A 27,500-nucleotide genomic window follows, 5' to 3' on the forward strand; every position below is an offset into this window, starting at 1 on the left:
CAATGGACTGTTATAATAGCAGACCTACAAAAGGCAGTCAGTGTGTTCATATGTCTGGAAAAGTCTCAACCAGACTCATTTTGTGATTCAAAGTACCGATAGATGATAGGGGGTTCAGTTTCATGCATTACTTAGTTGGAAAGGGTTAGATAGTAATTAATCACTTTAAAAGCAATATGAGAAAACAAGTACTATTTCCCTTATATTGGATTTATATATGCATAAGGAAAATTGAAAAAGAGCTTCTGAGACGGACTAAGCAGAAAAAAAAATTATTTAAGAGTAGGATTTCTACATATGAATAAGTATAACAATAATAAATCAATTCATATTATAAAGGAAGGGGCAGAAGAGATACAAAGATCCTAGAGAGATACAGAAATAGAAGGTGGAAATGGCGGATGTAACTTCATCAGCTATAGCAGAAATCTTCAAATTTGACTTGTACGAGGAAGGTAGAATCTATTACCCAATGTCTATGATACGTGACCTTGCTATTACCTATCAAATTTGCCGTATGGGTTCGAGACTGCCAATCAGAGGAATAGAGTTGGAATTTGTTCGTTCGTCTCTCTCTCTCTCTCTCTCTCTCTCTCTCTCTCTCTCTATATATATATATATATATATACATATATATATATATACACACATATATGCATATATATATATATATATATATATATATATATATATATATATATCTATATATATATGTGTGTGTGTGTGTATATATATTTATATATATATACATATATATATATATATATATATATATATATATATATATATATACGTATATATGTATGTATGAATAAATATATAACCTACAGATTTCTTTCTTTATATTTTCAAGAAAAACTTGTTCTTATACTTGGAGAGAAAGGGGAGGGATAAATTACAGTTATGGAGAAGGACAAAGATTTTAGTTTTTTAACTCTAAGATTTGATTTGATTAGGTCAAACAATAGTTAATTTATGCAAAAGTTATCTAGGCTCAGGGATAGATGTTTCCAAAGACTGTATTAATGGCAGCTAATCTATTTCATGGTTTTTTATGAGTTTATGTTTTGATTACATGTATGTGTATGAACAAGAACCAGAATGTGGGTAAAGAAACAACAAAAGAATAAACACTTTCAAGGGACTGGGAAACAAATGAATTACATAAGAAAACAATATAGGAAGGGCTTTTTTTTCCCGAGAGAACAGGGAATATTTCCTTGAGCTTATGGAAAAGTGAAAGGAATAATTTTTATAAAAAAAAATAAAACCAAGTTTCTACAGTATATATATATATATATATATATATTTATATATATATATATATATATATATATATATACATATATATATATATATATATATATAAAGTAAACCAAGGATAATGCATTTAATTTACAAGAACTAAGAAGAAAAACAAAGATTAGTCGCCTTTAACGAAGGATATTTTTGAAATAGGGATGAGTAGGGTAAATCTTGTACTATAGGGTTAAGGGTGAGACAATTGTAATCATTATCTAAAGAAACCATCTTGATGTTGATAAACAGATTAGGTAGTATGAAATAAATGATTTCTTTGAGATGGGTTATAAAAAACATTTAAGCTGGATGGGGAAAGATATATGTAAAAAAAGAGATATAGAATTATGAGAAGGTTTCGATATTATAAATGATTCCAAGGATTTATCAACACCAGTCTTAGGAAAAGATAAAACTGGGTTATCTGGGAAAGAGGGACAAAAAATGTATTAGTAGAAACGAAAGGTTCAAAGAAAGGTTCCTCCTATTGAACCTCCATACTACCAGAAGAGAAGATGCTCTTAATCCAAAGCTATAATTCATTAACATACATTCGTAGATGTCCTTGAATTGCTACAAGCGCAATACGTATAGGATGGAGTAAATAAAAAAAAAAGATCATTAACTCACAGAAAGTCTGTATTAGCCATAAGAAGAAAATGGGAGATAGAAGAAAGTCATAAATACATAAAAAACAAGCTAATTACTTACAGTCTCTTACCAGAATCCCGAGCACTAAAACTAAGGCAATTGCGCATGATACTGTAATACAGGATTATAGCCTCTCATAACCTATAACCGTCAGCATCAGAAGCACTAATGTATTAGGAAAGCCCTTCCTCAATTTTTGCAGCAAAAGTAACGAAAGAATTATGATGCAAATCAATGGGATGCCGATGATTACCAAAGAGAACAGAATACAAGAACTCTAGCGCAATCTCGAAATCAGCTAATAGGAGTTTTCTGTTTAAAGTAAACAGGATATCATTAAGCAATAGTATAAATTTTTCTGTTGTTGGAAATAGAACAACTCTACTTTGACCAGTCTAGTATAGAAAGAAATAATCCCCGGTAATTCAATATATACAGATTTGATAGTATTCTTATTACATTAGAAAAAAAAGATACGAATCATGTAGCAATAATAATAACATCAGAACTAATCATACATTATAATACAGAAAGAAAGATACGAACCATGTAGCAATGATAATAATAACACCAGAATTATTCATAGATTATAATATAAGTACTTTGGTGGCGAAAAATTACAGGTAGCCGAGCAAGGTTACATGTTCGTAAACAAAACGGACAGTGATATTTACGCAAAACCAGTCATAAAGCAGGAGCATATTGTAAATTTGACCAATCACTTAAATGGTAATTTTCCAAGATGGAAGTCTCATACCGAAATGATTTGATAAATACACAAGTCACCGTTGGTGGAATCAAACACTTTTTTTTTTCAGAGATAATAAGCGCACCATGTCGCTGTTTTTTTGGTGGTCATACATGAATAACTTCACCATCAAGCCCTGTAAAAAAATTAAATGAGGAGCATGGATTATTCGCAATTGCCAGGTCTACTAGGAATGAGGAGAATGCTATAAACAAACAAGTGTATTTGAAGTTTAATAAAAAAAATTAGGAATGGAATTAGGCACGTACACTAGATAAAAAAAAAATAATGGATGCAAAGAAAAATGATGAAAAGTAAGATCTTATATTCAGAAAATACGCATTCGAAATGATTACAGATAATTCAAAATTTTAATGATTTAAAAGAAGCCCAATATTATTCAGCCGTAACTCCAATATATTCTTTGCTAGTAAGACACAATACAACAAAATGCTATAAATAGCAACTATCTGGAGTGGTGCCACAGCCTGTAAGTTCATTTAAAATTAACTGACTTCTTGCGAGTTGTTGAGATTCCACTGGTTAGTTTTTTTTCTCTTATTTTTCTCTATATCCTGTAACTAAACTTAAGCGGCATAAATTTAAATCAAAGTTATGAAACCATGAGAGTGCCTTCATTAGTTATTCATACCGTAATAGAGTGTAAAGCTTTCGTTAAAAAACAAAAATGGTAATATTATTGAAATATAAAAAATAATGGAAGGGTGCATGTTCGCAAATCTACAATCACTCACAGTACCCAGCTGTGACAAAGTTGTGGAATGATCTTCCTAATCGGGTAGTTGAATCAGTGGAAATTCAAAAGTTCAAACTGGCAGCAAATGTTTTTATGTTGAACAGGCTGACATAATTCCTTTTATAGTTTATATAAGAAATATCTGTTTTAATGATGTTAATGTTTTTAAAATATTCTATTTCAATTGTTCATTACTTCTTATATCGTTTATTTATTTACTTATGTCCTTTCCGCACTGGGCTTTTTATTCCTGTTGGAGCCCTTGGGCTTATAGCATCTTGCTTTTCCAACTAGGGTTGGGGCTTAGCTAGTAATGATAATAATAACAATATAAGCAGGGTGCCTAGCTGGTCTGGAGATGTACAGTAGATAATCTGACGCACGAACTTAGAAAAGAGTAAGTTGGTCGCGGCAAAAACTGGAAAAATTACTGGTTCTGTCCGGTAACGTCATTTTCCCTTTCTCTTAATTATATCCTGTTGGATTTTTTAACGATGATTAAAGGTAAAAGTGGATCGTACTAGTGCTGTGGAGTGATGAATTCAGGCTTTAAGGAGACTCCTGTTCCCTCCATCACAGAGCTAAAGATAAATGAAATCAAAGATGTATTTTTCATCATTATTTTTCACACCCATACCAATGGCAGTAAACGATTGGAAAATATAGATTAACCTATCAATGGACATTCCTTCAGAGATAACGATGACATTCGTTTAACTTCTAAAATGACACGTTCTCCCCACAAGTTACTGTGGTTCCTAAAATATTGCATGTTTTTTTAGTGGTATTTGGCAAACAACTGGCATTTCAGTAAATCACATCTGTGCTATGTCTGTAAAACAGTAAAAGGATTCTACAATATCATTTAATCATATGATATATTACGTTTTATTTTTTCATGATGGAACACTGATCATCTGCTCCTTATTTTAAGAAAAATTTGCATTCTTAAATTGGTAAGAGAAGAGGCAATGTAACAGATTCGTCGAAATCTTTTAATGCCAGAAATAACGATCTTGGAACTTTTCAATTAAGCTTGTCAAACATCACACACAACAACCGGTTCTGTTAATTGAATTTGATTCTATCTTGTACTAATCATATGAAATGCATCTTCACAATAACATGCGCTTTCGTAATTCACAAGTAACACGGAAGTTGACATAAGGTTATGGAATCATAAATTCAATCAGTGGTTGAGACAGTTACTTTCTTAATGGTCTTTATTGAAGCTATTTTTTTCCAGACCCTGGTTTTATATGTTTCTATAATATTTGGACTCCTGTTCATTTATGGCACATATGAGCCATTGTCAATATTCTCTCTCCAGTTTTATTACTCTTGTTTGAGTATACGCACAATGACGCTCATTTCATTGAAGGCTTCTACTCGACGGTTTTTATTGTTGTGGTTTGTGGTCAGACCTAAGACTGAAGTAATGAAATTAGAGGTCAAAAAGAAAAGTGAAAGTATCATTATCATATAAAATAATGATTGCGTTACTATGATTAGATGATGGCTTTGAAGGTATGATATAAATAAATCAAATCTATTATCTTCGCGTTTGGTATTGTTTCTCTTTTAGGTTCTCTTTCACGGCCTCAACACCTTTCCCCATTCAGGTTTCTGTTCCTTTATATGTAGATTTCTAAAATCATAATAATAACAGTAACAGTGAAAACTATGAATGAAGCGTTAGCAATGAAAGTGGTTCGGGCACACGCCCTAAAACCAGTTCATCATCCTGTTGAGTCCTTTTTTTTTTCTTTCTTTAGATAGCCTGGCCCTTCCGGCCTTGTGTGGTGAGGTAAACCTGATCACAAGCTTTTCGAGGAGTGAAAGTTCACCTCTCCTAATCAGGCAAGGTAGAATTCGTTGGCTTTGTGACGTCATTCTCCCTAACATTTCTTTTAGTGAAGGCATAACATTCGTTAAATTTGCCCGGACATTCGAAACTACAGAAGCATGTGAAGGCGTTTGAATGTTTTGAAAACGGTTCAAACGTTAAAAGGAATTGATGCTTAATTTCTATAAACGTTTGAAAAAGTTTGATTACTGGCTGCTTGAGAGAGAGAGAGAGAGAGAGAGAGAGAGAGAGAGAGAGAGAGAGAGAGAGAGAGAGAGAGAGAGAGAGAGAGAATCATATGTAGATCAAGAATTATTTATTTGCGTATAGATGAAATTGACTAAGAAATAAATTAGCTCTGTAGGCTACCAACGAACAGGAAATAAATAAGGAAGTAAATATTGCGGTAGGAAAACTAAATAATGAATCGAGATACCAAATAAAAAGGCAAAACTATCACCAAAGAAGACAAACATTTCTAACAATAGGAAGTAAAAGGCAAAAACAATGCAAAGATAGTAGATTTATTTACTTGAAGCACTATGCGCAAAGATTAATCCACTTTCTAATGCTTGCGTTTATGAACCAACGTAAAACAAACACTCATGAATATCTACGCCAGTAAAAGCCAGTAGACAGGACTAAGCAGGATGTGAAAGGAACGTTACAGCTGTATCCTGTAAGGAAAAGTCTTAAGAGGAACATATGCGAACAATTATAACATTAACACAAGATCTTGCATAAATTCAAGCTTTTTGATGACGAAAGTCTTGCGGCTGCGAAACAAAAACGGCATTTAATAGGCTACTCTGACTTTATTTTCCTTGCGCGTCAGCTTGAAGTGAAGTGTAAAATATTCTCCCCCTCTCACTTGCTTCGTTCACTTAACTTCGTTAAGAAATTAAAAAAATGCACGAGTTATAAGTTTATAAGAATATAGGCAATGGTAGAAAACATAGGGCAGATTAGAAGCTTTGGAATCTATGAAATGTCACGATATCAGCATTATTTAGTATCATAGGAGCTACCAATCCGCTAGCAATCCTCCACCTCTCTCTCTCTCTCTCTCTCTCTCTCTCTCTCTCTCTCTCTCTCTCTCTCGCTCTCTCTCTCTCTCTCTCTCTCTCTCTCTCTCTCTCTCTCTCTCTCTCTCTCTCTCTCTCTCTCTCCTTAATTATTTCTTTAAATCTTCCTATTCTACTATATGGCAATAAATGGTGAATCGAAGGTCGTATAGTGAATGTTAGTGGTTTTATTTCATGTTACAGACAGAAAACAATCAGTCTTGCCATAAATCTTCCTTTGCCACGCTTCAAATGCTCTGAAAATATTGGTTTTATTCTTCATGACAAACCTCTAGGGTTTTACGATACCTTTCTTCAGAGACTTCATTCATTACGTAGAATTGCATATATAATTTAGACAAATTTGTAATGCCCTCGGAGTTAGTTATTGATTTTTTATCCCTTTAAGTAATTATTCACTTCATAAAAGGACACTATACTGTATTTTTCTCCACAATCCAAAGCAAAATGTTTCTTTTTTAAAATTTCCATATAGTTTTATCACTTCTTGTTTCATATAAAGTGAAAATCTAATGACTTTATGCATTATTACTATTATCATTATGGCTTACAGTGTATTCGTGCCAGCAAAAGTATAAAAAAAGTTTAAAATAGTATAAACATTGCAATACATACAGTATGTAATATACAAGTACATGAAGCAGATGAAAATTACCCTTCCATTTTGAATCCATATTCTGAATAGATACAATAATGGTACAATTGATAAATATAATTTCGTATTTTACGCATAGTTGAACTTTGTTACAGAATTTAGTATGTTTTGTTTTGCATTTACTGACAATATATATGTGTGTATACGTATATATATGTATGTATATATATATATATATATATATATATATATATATATATATATGTGTGTGTGTGTGTGTATTTATATGTATATACATATATATACCGTATATATGTATACATACACATATATTGATATGCATATATATACACATATACATATTTATATACACACATATATACATATACATATCTATATACACACCTATATATATACATATACATATATATATATATAATATATATATACATATAAATTATATATATACATATACATATATATACATACATACATATATACATATATATATATATATATATATATATATATAAATATACATATATATATATAAATAAAACTAAAAAAGGCACTATGCTAAAACTCCACATAACCTTTTTTTTTTATAAGCATAATTTTACTGCACACCAACTAACCGTGCGTGTAAGTTTGGGATTTGGGAATTTTGTGGTTCATGAAACTACCTGCTGCGTCATCAGCACCATTTCACCCATTTAGTGGAAACGAATTTTGGAGAACAGTCGGAGAAATATTTTTTTTTTTTTTTAAAGAGGCACATACAAATATTTACACCGCACTAATTAGAATAAGTACATTAACCTACTTTTGTTTGGTTGGAAAAATAGCATGTATCCCAAATTTACATATTTTTCTTTTAAATATTCAAACAATGATTTGGTTATCTTATTTCTTTGTCATTCCTTGATAAATCTAAAACTTTCAAGCTTTTAAATAGCATAAGAATAAGAATCATAGCTAGGTTAAATAGATGTGAACTAGCAAGGTTAACTAGATGTGAACATTTAGAAATAAATAACAGCATATGGATAGAGTAAGATCGCTTTTTAAAACACTATCACTGCATGTACATGAATTTGATATTCACCTGGCTTTATACAATACAATATGCTTTTAAACAAACCACACAGATAAAAGAGGTGGTAGCTTTAAGAAAGAAAAGTATTACTCATTCCAATGGATTTCAAAGTATTTTCTCATGGTTGCATTTATTACATGAAGTCTGTTTCCAATCTCCTTTCACTCTTGTGTTTTTTTTACTACTCCATATTTGTTGTATTCAATTTTTCATCCATTTAGATTTTAACTGTTGTATGTGACTAGCTAATACGACGAGACTTAGTTCAATTGTTCCTTAATAGCATTTCATTATTATATACTTCTTACCCTAATATTTTCTCCAGATTTGGAAAACTTTTGGCTAATTTTCTGGCCCCCTTAGTAACTTACATATTACCGCCTTACTTATTTCACTGCAAAATAAAGTTATTACAACAAATTACTTATGTTTTTTCTAAACAAATATTTCATTTTTTCCACTAACATTCCCTACAGGTCATTCTATTTTGAGTCAACGTTATGTATATCTCATTTTGCTTTGTTTTCAATTTCTTTATTGTTGTACAAATATTGCAATTACGTATATACCTAGTTTTATGTTACATCAGTGAGATATAATCTGGATAACATAGTACAGTATTCTCCACTAGAAGTTCAGATAACGAAAATTTGAGATTTGAAATTGATGTTTACATTCTACTGGCGGTTAAGAGCGTTTTCTTTTTTCTTCCCTTTAGAATGACGGATCATATATATTTAGCAAAGTACCTACCTAGTGTGTGTGTGTGGGAGGGGTGTATGTGTGTGTGTACTGTATGTATGTATTTGTTTGCATAAACGACTCCTTTAAATACATACAACATTAATTAGAATAATTTCATCATTCACAAATACTAAGAAATCTGACTGGGAAATGTTACGCATGGACCCAAACATCATTTTAAAAATTTTAAGTTCTATAAAATAAGTAGATTTATTTAAAATGTTCATCACTCTGCCTTTTTCACAATTAGCTCTAGATGAAATAACTTTACAGGAGAATTGAAATGCTGTAATTTATGAAGTATTTAGGAAATTTATTTTTATTAAAATAATTGATAAAAGCTATATTATAAAATTACAGAAACTTTTCCAGTTTCATAAGAACTAGATAACTATGACATTTTTTTTTTTTCCAGGTTCAGTGACAACGCTGGTGCTGATTCTACTGTCAGCCGTCGTCTACGTGGCAGGAGGACCCATGAAGCCCACTGTGACCAAAGGCCCTTTGCTTACTCCTGTGAAAGGGAAGGATTCCAGTGACGATGGCATCGCCAAACATCATTTTTCGAAATTTTTCAGGGACATGTTTGAAACCAGTCATGATCTAACAGCACTAGAATCTCTACAGAAATTTTCTGAGATTCCTCCAGAAGCTGTTGGAGAAGGGGAAAGTGCTTGGGAAGCGGCTGAAGTCGAGCCAACTCTTTCTGAAGGAAAGGGTCAAACCAATAGCAAAGAAGGCAGTGCGGGAAAGAAGGAGAAATATGTCTGGATTGCTACACCGAACTGGACAAGGAGCTGGAAAGCTGCGCAAAGGGACGCTGCAGCCAGTACAGGCATGCTTATTACTAAAGCAGGGAAATTGCCTGGAAGAGAAGAAATTGGGAAAGATGCATTTTTGAATCCAGGTGAAAACGTAAAGGAAGGAAAGAAAGAGAAATATGTTTGGATTGCTACACCGAACTGGACAAGAAGCTTAAAGACTGCTAAAAAGGAGGCTGCCAGTATGTTGCCACCATTTACTGACATCAAAGAAATCATTGGAGAAGAAATCAAAGAAGTAACCCCGGAAGATGTCATTAAACAAAAAGAGGAGAAATATGTGTGGTATGCTGTACCAGATTGGGAATCAAGTCAGCAGGTTGCTCAAAAAGGTGCTGACGATGCTCTCCCATCTTCTGATAATCAGCATCATCGCCAAAAGAGGTTCATCCATCCTTACAAATTACGCCTGATTGCTGTCCCAGTTAGCATCTTCAACTACCTTGGTTTCTTGCCAATCAAAATCCCTGGCTTACCTTATCATGATGATCTCCCACCCCCAGATTACACTTACTACAACACTGTGCAGGATCTCAGATCACACGAAAGGGAAAAGTATTTCTTCTAACTCTTAAGACATGTTGTTAATATTAAGATTATTATTTGTGTTGTAAATAGTTACCTCATATTGTTAATATTATTTTAAAATAGATCTAGAGGTATTGTTAGGCTTAATTGTTTTTGTATTAGACTGTTGGAGAAGGAGGTTTTGTAATAAGATGCTGGGAAGGAACAGCTAAAAGTATAAATATTCAATAACATGGGGTAATTTCCATAAACTGAAAATCTTGTAAAACAAATTTACCCAAAACTGCAAAGTAGTGCCAAAGTTCATTTCTGGGAAACGAAATGTAAATGAACTAATATTTTTGTTTCTAATTCATTCCCCATTGGTTTTGAATTATTTTTGGAAACGGGTTCTATCTTAAGAATTATACAGTTGTTATATTTACTAAAATATATTGCATTTTTGTATTGTTTTATGTCTTTGATAATAGTTATTTACAGACGTGATTCTACATGATATACTTCTCTTCCTTATCCAGCAAAATAAATATTTCTAGAGACTCTTCTTTGATATCCTTATCTATATAATATATGTGTGTATATATATATGGCATGGCTGGACGATACTTTTTTATTCAACAAGGCACTGAATAAATGTACGATTATGGAAAAAACCTTTACTCAACTAATTCATTAGAATTTGCATTTTTTCCTTAACGGACTGCATATATTTAATATTTATGCCCATGATGATCAGGTATCTCGTGAGTAAAAAAAAAGAAAAAAAAAGTACAATACAAGAATATTGTTCTTTCACGAAGTAAGGTTTTGGAATTCTTTCATTAATATAGTTTGAATAATGCAAAGCATTAAGAAGTAACCCAAAAAGTCAGATAAGATAGTTTAAATGAATTAAATGCGACCGTTTTACTTTCCTCAATCTAAAAACAGTTACACAAATAATATGATTTCAGCTGTTATAATACAATGATTTTCACTTTGTGATATCAGAAATTAGTATGCATCGTTAGCTCCAACGTAGCCACCGATTGAGTAGATAATGAGTATTATGGGAAGCTTGGATATAACCTTGTTTGAATTAATCCATTCATGTTCCACTTGAATGGGTGAAAATTCAACAAAATGTTTTTTGGCGTTACTAACTATTTGTATCATCATATTTTTGGTTATCTGCTCCTAGAGAATATTGAAATATTGATATTCAAAGTAACTTTAGTCTCCTAGTTTGTATGATTTCGAGTCAAGATGATTAGTTTTACAAAAGCCATTACATATTCAAATGGGCACTGCTTCAGGTGGTAAGGAGCGATCTTAATGGAAGTAATCCTATTTATTAATAGACATTCTTGTACATTCAAAAATATAAATCCAAATCCTCTGCCGCTGTAAATATAATTATATGAAAAATTTAAGGGAGTGGCTATGGTGTAAGAATCGCTCACAGAATTATTAATGAAATCTCTACTGGGGCAAAGAAGAAGAAGCATATACCCATCAATAAGAGAGATGGAACTGTTATAACAACAGAAGATCAAGAATGACAGCGTTGGATGGAACACTTCAGTGAGGTTATGAATAGGAGATAAGAAGGGAATAATTTGACTGACATATCTGAAGCTGATGAAGACCTTGATGTGCCCATGACTGAATTCGGTGTTTTAAGTCGGAACTATCATTAAAAAACTCATGAGATGGAAAGCCACTGGATACGATGGATTAACTGCTGAGGTAATACCGACTGAAAAAAAAAGAAAAAAAAAATGACTAATAGCAATTAGTACAGACGCATCACACTTACGTCAGTTGTTATGAAAATATATAGTACATTTATTCTAAAGAGAATGGAGAGAAACATTAATGAAAAGCTGAGAGATGAACAAGCAGGATTTAGAAAAGATAAAAGTTGTACTGACCAAATTTTCAGTTTGAGACATGTTGTACAGCAATGCGTAGATTATAGAAATCCACTTTTGATGGCATTTGTGGACAATGAAAAACTCTTTGTGGAGAGTCCTGCATTATTATGGAATTCCTCATAAATATGCGAATTTGATTAAGTCTGTTCATGAGCATAGCAAGTGCAAAGTTAATGTTAATGGAGTCCTATCAAATGAATTTCCAGTGAACAGCGGAGTACTCCAAGCCAATGAAATGTGTTGCCACCCATGTTGTTTATCCTCCTCATGGATTTTGTAATGCGTAGAACAGTCGGGGATGGAGGAAAAGGACTGGACTGGATTGGTAATAAGAAATTAGCAGACCTAGAGTATGATGATGATGCTTTCCTTATTAGCAGAACACCACGGGACTTGCAATGTTTTCTTTTACCAAAATGCATGAAATATCACACGAGGTTGGGCTCAAAATAAATATATTAAAGACAGATGAAGAGAACGGAATATGCAATGGAAGATGAAATATCATTGGGAGGAGAAAGGATTAATGAGGTAGAATCATTCAAGTACCATTACCCAAATTCTGAAGCGCGAGACTATTAGTTTTCATTTTGGGTCATAATTTGCTAAGAAAAAATCTCATGCTTAATCCGAGAACTTTTGGCAATAAAGATAGAGAATGGAATTGATGGCCAAAATCAAATGAAAAATGGATGATGTTACATTGTAAAGAAAAGTAATTCCCAAACAACATGTGTCATTGAACAATAAATGAATTAATCAATAAATTACTATATTTAGATAACTATTTTGGAAGACTGTCTGATAGAAGGGGAGTTCTGTCATTATCAAAGCCCTTAATTTGAAGAAATGAATGGTCCTTGCTATTGTATTTCCTTTAGCCAGTTTACTTAGTTTTACCATAAAAGTTAATCAACCATTTTCCTTTACATGACACTTTCTGTTCGTTTTCTGTTGCTTGATCCAAAATTTGTGGATAACTATGACACTATTTGCGAAAAACTGATGTAATTATTCTTCAAATTCTTTTGGGGAAAGAATTATGATAATTTTATTTTGGAGGTCCCGTTAAATAAATTAAAGTTATATGTTTTATAACTTCTCTATTTCGGCACAAATGCAACAGAAATTTGGTTATAATTGATGAATAAACAAACAAGCCCATGCATTATTGGGCGTTCAGTGAAGAAAAATTGTCACCTAGTGAGAAATTTGGTCTACTAGATCAAACAAATCCCCAAGATTAACAGGAATTATTATGGAATGGAAAAGTTACCCTTCCAGTAGACTTTGATGTCCGTTTTCATTTAAAGAAGAATTCGTTAATGATTATATATTTTTTCTTTCCGACTTAAAGCGCCTACTATTACGTATGTTTATAAATTTATTATTGCATAAATTCTAATAAAATTCGATAATGAATTAATGTTGGCATATAGTGCCTAACACATACTTTTGAAAGTTCAAAATAAATGATTGAATAGCTTTCATTTTCAAATACAAATGTCACAGAATGTAAACAATCCAGCCTTCTCGGCTCAAATTGGCCGAAATTGCCCGGAATTCCGGAGTAGCCTGACAGACTAACAGTGACAAAATACTATAACGTTAGCCAAGAGTAAGATTGCATATCTTGTTTAGTAGTATTCATTTTTTTACAGCGTGTTCTATAAGTAGGCTACACACGACTAATATATACCAGCGCATTATGTTAATAATATCAGAATCTAAGCTGTTAGACAGTGTGTAAGCAATTTAAACAAATTATGCCTAAAACTTTGTAAATGTTGTAGGTTAAACAATAGGCCTACATCCATGAGACTTGAAAGTGTATGTCAACAAACACCAATGCTTATCAATAGTCAACATATTCAACATGACCCCCGATAAGGATGTTATGATAAGTGGCCTGGTTTAGTATTCTACTTCTTATTTGGTCCTCCCTTTGGATCAATAGCCGTAAGAGATGGTGATGATGGCGACGAATCCTTAACGACGAGCCATAAAGACATCTTCGTTATACCTTGGGTAACAAGGCAAAATGAAGGTCTTTTAAATATACTCCGAGTACAATTTAAATGACTTTGGGTATAATAAACTAAACTTTATACAACAACTGATTCACGTAGAACATTCTGATGCACTGCATACTTTTGTAAACAGACAGCATCTTACGTGAGATATGACAAATATTCAAACATAAATTTACGGCTGTATAATTATTGAGAGTTTAGCATTTGCTAATAATAACCAATAAACATAAGCCAAAGCTAGTTATACCTGATAATAAATGAACATGAGAAACCTAAAGAAGCTTTTGAGTAATGAAATTTATCATAGTTTGGCATGGAAAGTTGGCCCTCACGAAATAAGTACTCTATTATTCCTTTGATGCGAATTCATTAATGCTCTATCTAGCTTCGTTCAAACAGAGCATGGGTCGAATATTAGAAAGTTTTGTTCTAGAATTGATATCTACAGTTGACTTAAACAGATTCAGGAAAATTATGCTAATCTCGTTTATATTTATGACGGTTAAATTCGTCAATTTTCTAGCCATTGAAAGTTCCTATCAAATCACAATTCACATTTATGGCAGATGATCATGGCGTCATTAATAGCCTGCAGTATTAAATATATGCTTGTGTATATAATAAGGGCCACATAAGGTGGTGAACCTTTTCTTGTGAGGTAGGACCAGATAAGCAGAACAAAAACTATATAAAAAATTAAACATTCCTCTAGTCGTAAAAGACATATAAGCACAGAAACACTAGCTATGCTAACATATGTAAGCTCTATTTCTTATCAATTATCATGAATCCTTATTCCTAATTTCAGATAAAAAATATTAATACTATTGTTGGTAAATATCTTGACCAGTTAACCGAGATAACGTCCTTTTATTGACAGATCTTGATAAGTATAAATTGTGGACTTCTGTCAATTTTACAGTTGAAATATCTTTGGTTGTAATATATGAAGTCACTCTTTAGTTTTACAGCAATTATGCTTAATGTAACTTACGTATAACTGACGTGTATTTGATTTATCATTTCACCTTTGAGATAAAATCCTTTTCGGCTGAAACATAAGCATTTTTCAATCATTTTCTTCACATTATCCAAACTTGACAAGAATAAAACTGCGCATTAAAAGATTAACATTACTTTTGCTCCAAACCAGTGATATGTTTTGAATTAAAACCATGTAAAGGAAAAATGTATCAACGAAAATTTACGAAGAATAAACTTAAAATACATTTTCTTTCTTTGCGGAAGCATTAGCTAAATACAACGATCTTTGCACTGGATTATCTTTCATGTTTACTGAATCGTCTACTATCCAGGAAAAGAAATGTTTCAACATATCAGAGACCTCCACCAAACCTAGCATATCTGGTGTCTCTTTTCATTTGTGTTGTATCTAGCGCTTTGTAAACTCTTCTCCGATATGATGGTCGAGGTAAAGTTTTAAAAAGAAATCCATTTAACATTTTTTAACAGTTTAAGGGATATTTAGAGTTATATTAGCAAGTAAATAGATTTAAGTTAGCCAGCATTATTGAACGTAGCCACCAGAATAATAATTACCTTAGTCTGTGCTATAATAATAAAAGAAAACGATAACGCGACTTATAAAAGAAAATATTATCTAGGGGTACTAATTTATTATTAGTGAGAAACATTACAAAATTTTATTAAAATTCAAGGACATAGTAGAAAATTTTATGGATAGACGATTTAAAAACTATTCGACGGAGAACAAAGAATGTATCAACACAAAAATACGTGATTTCATAGAACAAGATTTTTGAAAAAAGAAATTGCAATTGAATTCGCTTTGAGAAATTTCACAGAGCTTAATGACAATTGATATTGTAGAGTTACGAGTGTATTGTTTGATTAATTACAAAATACCAGGATTAAGCCACATTTTATTCTATTCTTCAGTTCGTCTTTGTAACACTATAACTTTGTTGTGTCCATTAGAAGAATCAATGTCTAGCTTAACAATTATCTAACGTTTTAATGGTTTGGACCTGATGGATTTCATGATTTAGGCCATATGGCCAAGCTCAGGGGTCAAAAGGGAATTGTAACTATGGAAAACCTACAGTTGTACCATTCACTTCTTGTTTACGAGGCGGGACAGCACACAGGAAAGGAATAAGCGAGAACGGGAAGCAAAAATTGAAGTAAAAGGCTGCATGCTGTAATGCCTACGGTGTACCGCATGACGTGCATTGCGGCACTACCTGATTTCTTGTCAGTATGGAATGACCTCGTTTAACACGTCTAAAATCAGATTTGTAAGGAATAATAAAATGACATTAAAAGCTGAGACAAGTAGCCGTTGTTTATGGTATCTTTTATATTGTAGAAGACTATATTAATTCTTTCAGCCAGTTAAAAAGTTGATTCATCAATTATCTTGGCAGACAGAAGAACTGCAATAATGTCTGTACTAACACTTGAAAATAGTAGTAGTTTATTCTAACCATAATTCTTGACCACCAAAGAACAATCTAAGACCCTTAAATAGCCTTGGTAAAACGCATCAACATACATCATGTTTTAGGGAGAAATTTATTCCTTTTACAATTGTGAAAGAATTAAAATTCATGATAGGAACAGTCACTGGGGTCGGTATGACATTCAGATGGAAAGATTTAAGGCCCTGAACACACAGACCAGCTTTGCTCAATAAACTTTTCCTCTCTGAGACCTAAGCATAGCATACGCAATTATGCTGGTTCCGAATGACGGTGATTGGGCAGTCAAAGCCTGCCCCTGGCAGGGATTGCAACAGGATCAAATGCTGTCCAATAACATGGATCGTAGGAGACGCAACAGGAAAATTGCGTTTTATTATGGCTATGTGCGCTAAGATAAAATAAAAAAGGAAGGGGAAGATGTGGTGTAAACAGTGGCATTATAGAAAAAAAGGCTTAGGTAGTCATGTGGCAATATTGCGGGAATTGACAAATGGACCAAAGTAGATTTTAACATGAGAATGAACCCTACATTTTATAAACTATCTGAAGTTAAACCATATATTAGGAAACAAGACACTATCGTAAGGCAGAGCATTCGGCTGAAGCTCGACAAGGCTACAGACCAATTTTCTCGATTTGTACAGTAATTTGTCTAATTACTGCAGTAAGTGAATTTCTGTTTCTTTACACATCTTCTCCTACATCTCACAGACATGCTTGTTGTCGATATAACCATATCAAGTTCACAATCAACTCTTAGAGGCCAATGTTCCTTGGACATATCTGACAGTTGGTAGTGGGGCACGATAAGTGACAGGTCATGGGTACTGCCTCACAACGTCAGTTACTACATTTGTCAACACCTTCATACCTAAACAGAAATCACATCGATACTTCGATAAACAATAGGAGAAACCTCTATGACACTTTGATCAAATGTTGTCAACATTTCTGACGTCACACCAAGTAAAGTTTGTCGAACAAAGCTTGCCCGCGTGAACGGCGTTTAACAGGAAAAAACCTACAATTAAATCTAAGTAAAATTTAAGAGGCCAAACATCATGTAGGAAAGAAGATCGTGGGAAATACGTAAATTAAATGACTAAAATGTGGATGCAATGCCTACAGTACACTTCGTAATATGTACTGACAACACTAATCACATCTTGTTAGTGAGAACATCGACCCAGCCAAATTTTAAGCTCTTCAGGATTCCTTAATTTCCTTTAATGTAGCTTTAACTAAACTTACAGGTTATGTTACCTTTTTTACAAAAAAAAAAGAAAAAAAAGTGTTACATTGTGCACAGTAGATTACCATCTCACGCACCACTGTTTGCTTTTAAATATTGAGTATTAATTAAGTTTTGGATTTCATCAAACCAGTTCAGAGAAAGAATATATGGCCGAAGCATTACAGAGCTTCGATTAGGAAATTTTACTCACTCCCCATTCTTTCAACATCATAGAACAATTAATATCCTTTCAAGTAAAATATCCTCTTCCGATCTAATCACAAAAACTCAAGCAATCTTGTAAGCAATAGACCTTCGGTTCCAATTTTCAATTTAATCCTAATGAAAAATACATATGGCTAAAAGTGAACCCATACTTTTTATGCTTTAATGTAAGGCGATAATTACTGCACACTCAGCTGCAACAACTACCAGGCTTATCTGAACAAAAATTGCTTTATGAAATCCCGTTAATCACTCCTTCAATTTCTAAGTTCCTTTACCAGACCCTTTAACAGAAAGCAGACCTTGCATGAAAAAACAATCCCTAGTATTTGCATTAAAAATTTGGGAGCTTCTACTTCACTATTTACCTCAATTCTGTTATATACTATTTATATAAAAAATTTTTACTGCTGCCTTCACGTCTCAGATTTTCTCAGTTTTACCTCTTAAGGACCAATATCTTCAGTTCATTCTATTATGCACATAACTTCGCAATACCAACGTTACCAGAAATGTTTGCTCCAATATAAACAAAAAATTACTGGCTCTTTAATTACCCTAACGTGAAAGCTATCTTAAAGTTTTATATTTAAAGAGACCTTTCTCGAATTTTCCAAATTTTTACACCATACTAAATTTTGTTAGGCATAAGATGACCGGCAAGCCCCAGAACATCAAGATTATATAATAGTCTTAATAAAAATGCAGTGCCCAACCACTGCACGCCCAAATGCAGGGCCAAACTTCTGCACGCACCAATGCAGTGCCCAGCCCCTACTGACCCAAATGCAGAACCCAACCACTTCAGGCCCAAATGCAGTGCCAAACCACTGCAAGTCCAAACACAGTGCCCAACCGCTACAAACCCAAATGCAGTGCCAACCCCTGCGAGCCCAAATGCAATGCCCAACCCCTGCTGACCCCAATGCAATGCTCAAACACTTCAGGCCCAAATGCAGTGCCAATTTCCTACAAGTTCAAATGCAGTACCAAACCCCTGAAGGCCAAATGCAATGCCCAACCCCTGCTGGACAAAAGGCTGTGCCAAACCCTTCACGCCTAAATGAAGTGTCAAACCCCAGAACGCCATAACGCAGTGCCCAAACCCTGTAAGTCCCAATAAAGTATCCTAACCCTACAGGTGAAAAAGCAGTGTCAAACCCCTGAACGCCATAATGCAGTGTATAACCCCTGCTGGCCCAAATGCAGTGCCAAACCCCTTCAAGCCCAAATGTAGCGCCAGACCTCTGCAAGTCCAAATGCAGTACCCAACCCCTTTACGCCCAAATGCAGTGACTAACCCTTCAAGGCCCAAATGCAGGGCCCAACCCATGCAGGCTCAAATGCAACGCTCAACCCCTGCAAGCCCAAATGCAGAGCCCAACCCCTTCAGTCCAAATGCAGTGTACAACTCCTTCACGCTCAAATGCAGTGCCCAACCCTTGCAGGCCGAAATGCAGTGCCCAACACCTTTTGGTCCAAATGCCGTGCCCAATCCCTTCAGTCTCAATACAGTGCCAAACCCCTGCAAGTCCATGTGCAGTGCCAAACCCCTTCAGGCCCAAATGCATTGCCCAACCCCCCCCAGGCCAAAATGCAGAGCCCAGGTACTGCAGGCCCAAATGTAGTGGCCCATCTTTGCAAGCCCAAATGCAGTGACCGATCCTTGCATGCCCAAATTCAGTGCCCAACCAGTGCATGCCCCAATGCAGTGCCCAACCACTGCAGGCCCCAATGCAGTGCCCAAAACCTGCATGCCCAAATGCAGTGCCTATACTCTGCGAGACTAAATGCAGTGCTCAATCACTGCTGGTCCCAATGCAGTGCCCAGCCACTGCAGGACCCAATGCAGTGTCCAACCTCTGAAAGCCCAAATGCAGTGCCCAACCACTGAACGCCATAATGCAGTGCCAAACCATCGCAGACTCCAATGCAGTGCCCAACCTCTGCAGGCCTAAATGCATTGCCCAACCCCTTCAGTCCCAAATGTAGTGACCAACCAATGCAAACCTAAATGCAGTGCCCAATTCCTGCATGACCAAATGCAGTGCCATACCGTTGCAGGCCCAAATGAAGTGGCCCATTCCTGCATGCTCAAATGGAGTGCCCAACCCCTGCAGGCCCAAATACAGTATCCAACACCTGCAGGTCAAAATGCAGAGCCAAAACCCTGCAGGCCAAATTGTAGCCCCCAGCCCCTGCACGTCCAAATACAGTGCCTAAACCCAGTAGGCCTAAATGGAGTGCCAAACCCCTCCAGGCCAAATATAGTACTAAAATCCTACACACCCAAATGAAATGCCCAACCACCGCAAGCCCAAATGCAGCGCAAAACCCTTGATCACAAAATCAGTTCCTAACCCCTGCAGGTCCAAATTCAGTGCCAAACCACTGAAAGCCCCAATGCAGTGCCCAAACCCTTCAGGCACTAATGCAGTGCTCAATCCCTGCTGGACCAAATGCAGTGCCACACCCCTTCAAGCCTATAGGTAGTACCACATCCTTGCAAGCCCAAATGCAGGGCCCAACCCCTTCAGACCCAAATGCAGTGCCCAACCCCTGCAGGCCCAAATGCAGTGACCAACCCCTTCAGGCCCAAATGCTGTGCCAAACCCCTGCTGGACCAAATGCAGTGCAAAGCCCCTTCAGGCCAAAAGATAGAACCAAACCCCTGCAAGTCCAAATGCAGTGCCCAACTTCTTCAGTCCAAATGCAGTGCCAAATCCCTTAAGGCCCAAAGGTAGTACCAAATCCCTGCAAGTCCAAATCCAGTTACCAACCCTTACAGGCCCAAATGTAGTGCCCAAGTCCTGCAGGCCCAAATGCATTGCCCAACCCCCCCAGGCCAAAATGCAGAGCCCAGGTACTGCAGGCCCAAATGTAGTGGCCCATCTTTGCAAGCCCAAATGCAGTGACCGATCCTTGCATGCCCAAATTCAGTGCCCAACCAGTGCAGGCTCCAATGCAGTGCCCAACCTCTGCAGGCCTAAATGCAGTGCCCAACCAGTGCAGGCTCCAATGCAGTGCCCAACCTCTGCAGGCCTAAATGCAGTGCCCAACCCCTTCAGTCCCAAATGTAGTGACCAACCAATGCAAACCTAAATGCAGTGCCCAATTCCTGCATGTCCAAATGCAGTGCCATACCGTTGCAGGCCCAAATGAAGTGGCCCATTCCTGCATGCTCAAATGGAGTGCCCAACCCCTGCAGGCCCAAATACAGTATCCAACACCTGCAGGTCAAAATGCAGAGCCAAAACCCTGCAGGCCAAATTGTAGCCCCCAGCCCCTGCACGTCCAAATACAGTGCCTAAACCCAGTAGGCCTAAATGGAGTGCCAAACCCCTCCAGGCCAAATACAGTACTAAAATCCTACACACCCAAATGAAATGCACAACCACCGCAAGCCCAAATGCAGCGCAAAACCCTTGATCACAAAATCAGTTCCTAACCCCTGCAGGTCCAAATTCAGTGCCAAATCACTGAAAGCCCCAATGCAGTGCCCAAACCCTTCAGGCACAAATGCAGTGCTCAATCCCTGCTGGACCAAATGCAGTGCCACACCCCTTCAAGCCTATAGGTAGTACCACATCCTTGCAAGCCCAAATGCAGGGCCCAACCCCTTCAGACCCAAATGCAGTGCCCAACCCCTGCAGGCCCAAATGCAGTGACCAACCCCTTCAGGTCCAAATGCTATGCCAATCCCCTGCTGGACCAAATGCAGTGCAAAGCCCATTCCGGCCAAAAGATAGAACCAAACCCTTGCAAGTCCAAATGTAGTGCCCAACCCCTGCAGGCCTAAATTCAGAGTGCAAACCCTTCAGGCCCAAATGCAGTGCCCAACTTCTTCAGTTCAAATGCAGTGCCAAATCCCTTAAGGCCCAAAGGTAGTACCAAATCCCTGCAAGTCCAAATCCAGTTACCAACCCTTACAGGCCCAAATGTAGTGCCCAAGTCCCGCAGGCCCAAATGCAGTGCCCAAACCCTTCAGGCACAAATGCAGCACATAACCCTTGATCACAAAATCAGTTTCTAACCCCTGCAGGTCCAGATTCAGTGCCAAACCACTGAAGGCCCCAATGCAGTGCCCAATCCCTGCAGGATAAAATGCAATACTAAACCCCTGTAAGTCCCAATAAAGTATCCAAACCCTTCAGGCACAAATGCAGCGTCAAACTCCTGAACGCCATAATGCAATGCCAAACCCGTTCAGGCCCAAATGTACTACCAAACCCTTGCAAGGCCAAATGCAGGGCCCAATCCCATCACACTAAAATGCAGTGCCCTACCCCTGCAGGCCCAAATTCAGTGCCCAAATCCTGCAGGCCCAAATGCAGTGACCAATCCCTTCAGGCTCAAATGCAGAGCCCAAACCCTGCAGGCCCAAATGCTTTGACCAACCCCTTTAGGCCCAAATGCAGTGCCCAACCCATGCAGGCCCAAATACAGTGCCCAACCCATACAGGCCCAAATGCAGTGCCCAACACATTTTGGTCCAAATTCAGTGCCAAACCCCTTCAGTCCAAATGCAGTGCCCAACCCCCTCACGTCCAAATGCAGTGTTCAACCCTTGCATGCCCAATTGCAGTGCCCAACACTTTTTTATCCAAATGCAGCGCCCAACCCCATAAGTCCCAATACAGCGCCAAACCCAAGCAAGTCCATATGCAGTGCAAAACCCGTGCAAGTCCAAATGCAGTGACAAACCCATACAAGCAAAAATGCTTTGCCCAAACCTTGCAGGCCAAAATGCAGAGCCCAAATACTGCAGGTCCAAATGCAGAGCCCAGCCCCTGATGAACCAAATGCGGTGCCCAACCTCTGCACACCCAAATGCAATGTCGAACACCTACAGTCCTAAAAGCAGTGCCAACCCCTACAGGCCTAAATGCAGTGTCCAACACCTACAGACCAAAATACAGTGTCAAATCCCTGTAGGCCAAAATGTAGCCCCCAGCCCCTGCATGTCCAAATAGAGTGCCTAAACCCAGTAAGCCCAAATACAGTGCCTAAACCCAGTAAGCCCAAATACAGTGCCAAACCCCTGCAGGCCCAAATATAGTGCCCAACCTCTGCACCTCCAAAATACAGTGCCCAACTCCTCCATGCCCAAATACAGTACTAAACCCTTGCACACCCAAATGCAATGCCCAGCCTCAGCAGGACCAAATGCAGAGCATAACCCTTGATCACAAAATCAGTTCCTAACCCCTGCAGGTCCAAATTCAGTCCAAAATCACTGCACGCCCAAATGCAGTGCCAAACCAATGCAAGCCCAAAAGAAGTGCCCAACCCCTACATTCCAAAAAAAAGCCAAACATAGGCATGCTCAAATGCAGTGCTAATTCCCCGTAGCCCAAAATTCAATACCCAAACCCTTCATGCCCAAATACTGTGTCAAACTCCTTCAGGCAAAAAAAAAAAAAAAAAAAAAAAAAAAAAAAAAAAAAAAAAAACTCCTAACCCTGCAAGTGTAATGTTTATAATTGTAATGTTTATTACCATAGATGCCTTACGACAAAGCCGCCACTTGTAATACCATATAAGGAGATAAACTTGAGCAAATATGTAATAGAAAACACTTTCTAGTAGGATTAAAGCGATATGTTTTATTAAATGCCATTTTTTTGTTTGAATATCGGGTAATACTTGCAATACCCTTGTTGGGGCCATGTAGACTATCTAATGTTCATGTTGGACACTTTGGAACCCCTTCGATACAGACTCGTCTTCTCCAGTAACACCAGAACTTTGTTCCTAAATAACCTTTAAACCTTTGAGTGTTGTATAAAATAATTCGTAATATGCCTTTAGTATTTGACAAATTAAAATATATTATTAGAATATGGCCATATATTTTCCTGGATATTCTTTTTAACTATTTTGTAAGAGGAATACACATTAGCTTTTCCATTGAACGACTTCTTGCTTCCAATGACATTTTATTTTCTATATTACATAGTATTTGACAAAATGGTTGCAGAATATCTTCATAATCATTAACATATCATCAGACTGAGATTTACATTGCATAAAATGACAAATTTCAAAAGAAAAAAAAATACGTTCTTAATAGCAGATTACTTACGCTTCAGGATTGCCAACTTTAATGTGTTAAGAAAAACGAAACTGCAATTCTTTTAATATTTGTCACAATTGCAAAAGAAATTTTAACTGAAGTACAATCTAACTCTAATCATCATTAAAGTAACGTCGAATCCTGCATAATTGAAGCTAAATTGGCAGTTCTGCTTCGTTTCCTCATAAATTTCATCATTTATGACTTAATATTCCAGACTTACTAAGACAGCTACATCATATGAAATCGAAGTAAAAGTAGGTAAATGAAATGTAGTATATAAAGTAGATCCACAGTTACTATCCAGATGATCAAAATCCTTTGTGATATAGTGTACACTGCTGATAGTTCCTTTAAAATTTAGATTAGAAGGTTTGCGAATAAATGTATGCCCTGATCTTTGCCTTTCCAATAGGAATAGTCTTCAAACATACAATTAAAAACTATCAATAGGTACATGAACTGATTACTTCCCTGTCCACTGGGCAATAGGGCAGCAAACCTTTCAAATTTAAATAAAAGAGGAATTATACTAAGACGATGAAATAAAATTTATCAAGAGTGAAATTTCAACTTTATTTGTTATCCAAGTGACTATATTTTTTCTCTAAATAAAAGAATTCTAGCCAATTAATTTGTTGGCAATTCTGGAACCGCTCCTGTTGTACAGTACCAATAAATCTTTTGCTAAAACGGCAAGCGAGTATTTCTCTTTACGATTTTTTTCGTGTCAAGATACTTCTAATTTAGACGTTTCAATGTAAATTAAATTTCTATTCCTTATTTCATTCATATTTCATATAAAAGAAAGATTATATCTAATTAAAAGAAAAAATGCAAAAGCTTCTTTATTGTTTTCGCCAATTTGGCCATGTTCTAAAAGATATCAATAGATGGCCTCAGTGATGCCATTTTGGAAGTTAAATGCTCTGGTTTTGATGAATGTTTAAGGAGTTACCTCCTGATGTCCTTAGCCAATAGGGACACTCCAAAAATCTCCTGATGTCTTTAGCCAATAGTAACAATATAGAAACTGGTGTCCTTAGTCAATGGAACACTCCATTCGGGCAAACTGTTATGAATGGCTGTTTGCGCTTTCAATTAGGCAAAAGAGCTAAACGCTAGTTCAAGAAATACCATTGTAAAATTGTTTTGATACTTATTTTAAATGAATATATAAGAATTTTTTAATATGATAAGTTATATTTATCAGTTATTGCTATTATGCAACGAAGTAACCCAAAAATGCATTTTTGTCAATATTTAATGAGTGTTTATAAACAAGGCCAAACCATTTATATTTTATTGTCGTAAATATATCATGTACTTTGAATACCAAAAAAATTTAAATAATTATGTTTCCCAGTATTTTTATAACAAGAAATGCGGTCTAGGCTGAGGAAGTCAGTTACTTTGAATCAATGCAATAAATCAACTCGAGAAGGCCTTATCAGTTCATATTTTTTTACATCGAAAAATATCCAGACCTAAATCTGAAAACAGATCATTTGCAAGTTACAGAGAGAGAGAGAGAGAGAGAGAGAGAGAGAGAGAGAGAGAGAGAGAGAGAGAGAGAGAGAGAGAGAGAGAGAGAGGCAGCCATTTGTAATCCAATACAGGACAACGGGCTTACATGTCCTTACTCATGTCCGGGGTTTGGCCATTTTCATCACCACGCTGGCCACTGCAGATTAGTGATGGTGGGAGATTTTATCTGAGCACTCGCAGCAAACCAACCTAGTATGGGTGGCCCTGATCCTGGCGATACTAAAACTCTTTCCCCAAGTGAAGATATCAGCCATAGTCAGCAAAGCTGTACTAGTGAGGGACACCTGCACTAGGTTGGTTTGCTGCAATTGGTCAGGCAAAATTCTCCCACCATAACCAATCTACAATATCCAGAGTGGACATGTATTAAGTCCGAGGCCTTTGTCCTACAGTGGACTAAAAACGGCTGATTTTGTTGTTGTTTTATATATATATATATATATATATATATATATATATATATATATATATATTAATAATATCAAAGCGCCAGCGCTAGTAACTCACACAAATTAAAATAATTGCATTTAATTGTAATTTGTGAGAATTTCTAGTTTCAAATTTTATAGCTTTAAATCATTAGATTTCGTATAGCTTTAGAATGTTCGTTTTAGATATTTATGAACTTATATTTATACAGTGCATCTATTTCTTAGGCTCTGATGATGGAAGATAGATTTTCCGAAAGCTAAGCAATAAAGATGTATATCATAACCCTGGTACTATTATTCGTGTATATATATATATATATATATATATATATATATATATATATATATATATTATATACACACATGCACACACACATGTATATGTATATATATATATATATATATATATATATATATATATATATATATATATATATATATATATATATATAATGCATACATACAAAAGGAATAGTTTCGAGTCCAATGGAGGACAAAGGCCTCTGACATGTCTGGGGTTTGGCCAGTTTTCATCAGCACGCAGACCAGTGCGGGCTGGTGATGGTGGGAGATTTTCGTCTGATTGCTTACATCAAACCAACTTTGTTGATCATGGCTATAAGCAAACCCTTTTCACCACGTTAAGGTATCGCCACTCAATATATATATATATATATATATATATATATATATATATATATATATATACATATATATAATGCAATTAACATTTACTTTAATTAGGCCATACTTATATGGATATTTAGTTCTCTTGCCCAATCATCAATATCATTTTCTTAGAGAAGCTACAACCCTCCTTGGTCCAATGTGACATACTCGTATAGATTCTGAGCCGATAACATCCTCTGAAGTTATAGCCTGGCAATGACTTCAATTACAGACCTAAACTCCTCTCAATAGATTAACTAAACCAGCACTTGTCTTCCACTGTTCAAACGGGTCATTAAAGGAGAGGAACCAAATATGCAATTAAACCCCAATGGGATGTACACATTATTAGTAGGCCAGGCCACTTCCAAATTGAGGATCATAATAACCATATCATTAATATTTAATCCCCTATTCTATACAGATGGCTTAAATGGAGGTGAATCATATACGCAACTACATAAGCAATCTATTCATAGGGGCCACATTGAATCCATAGCTTTAATTTCAAACCATAATTGCCCTAACAATAGAGAGTAGATGCATCCACGTCTTCTCCCTAGCAAGCGTGAAGAGATAAATGTGTTATAGGCCGATAGTATTTCAGTGAAGTAGATTTTATACACACACACACACACACACACACACACGCATATATATATATATATATATATATATATATATATATATATATACACACACACATCTATACATATATAAGTATATATATACA

General features: G+C 35.9%; 2 protein-coding genes across 5 annotated transcripts in view; one reads left to right on the forward strand and one right to left on the reverse strand.

Annotated features, from left to right (window-relative positions):
- LOC137631755 (uncharacterized) overlaps nt 1–10,709 on the forward strand; it is a 60,486-nt gene extending 49,777 nt beyond the window's left edge. For all 4 annotated transcript variants that reach the window (XM_068363685.1, XM_068363686.1, XM_068363684.1 and 1 more), the window contains exon 3: nt 9,237–10,709. In XM_068363685.1, the coding sequence (XP_068219786.1) occupies nt 9,237–10,210 (974 nt within the window). In that variant the 3' untranslated portion in view covers nt 10,211–10,709. The remainder of the gene's footprint in view (nt 1–9,236) is intronic.
- The window catches only part of Atg3 (Autophagy-related protein 3), a 325,399-nt gene that overhangs the window by 175,402 nt on the left and 122,497 nt on the right, over nt 1–27,500 (reverse strand). The window lies entirely within an intron of this gene.

The sequence above is a fragment of the Palaemon carinicauda genome, chromosome 40, assembly GCF_036898095.1.
Source record: "Palaemon carinicauda isolate YSFRI2023 chromosome 40, ASM3689809v2, whole genome shotgun sequence".
In the NCBI taxonomy this organism is placed as follows: domain Eukaryota; kingdom Metazoa; phylum Arthropoda; class Malacostraca; order Decapoda; family Palaemonidae; genus Palaemon; species Palaemon carinicauda.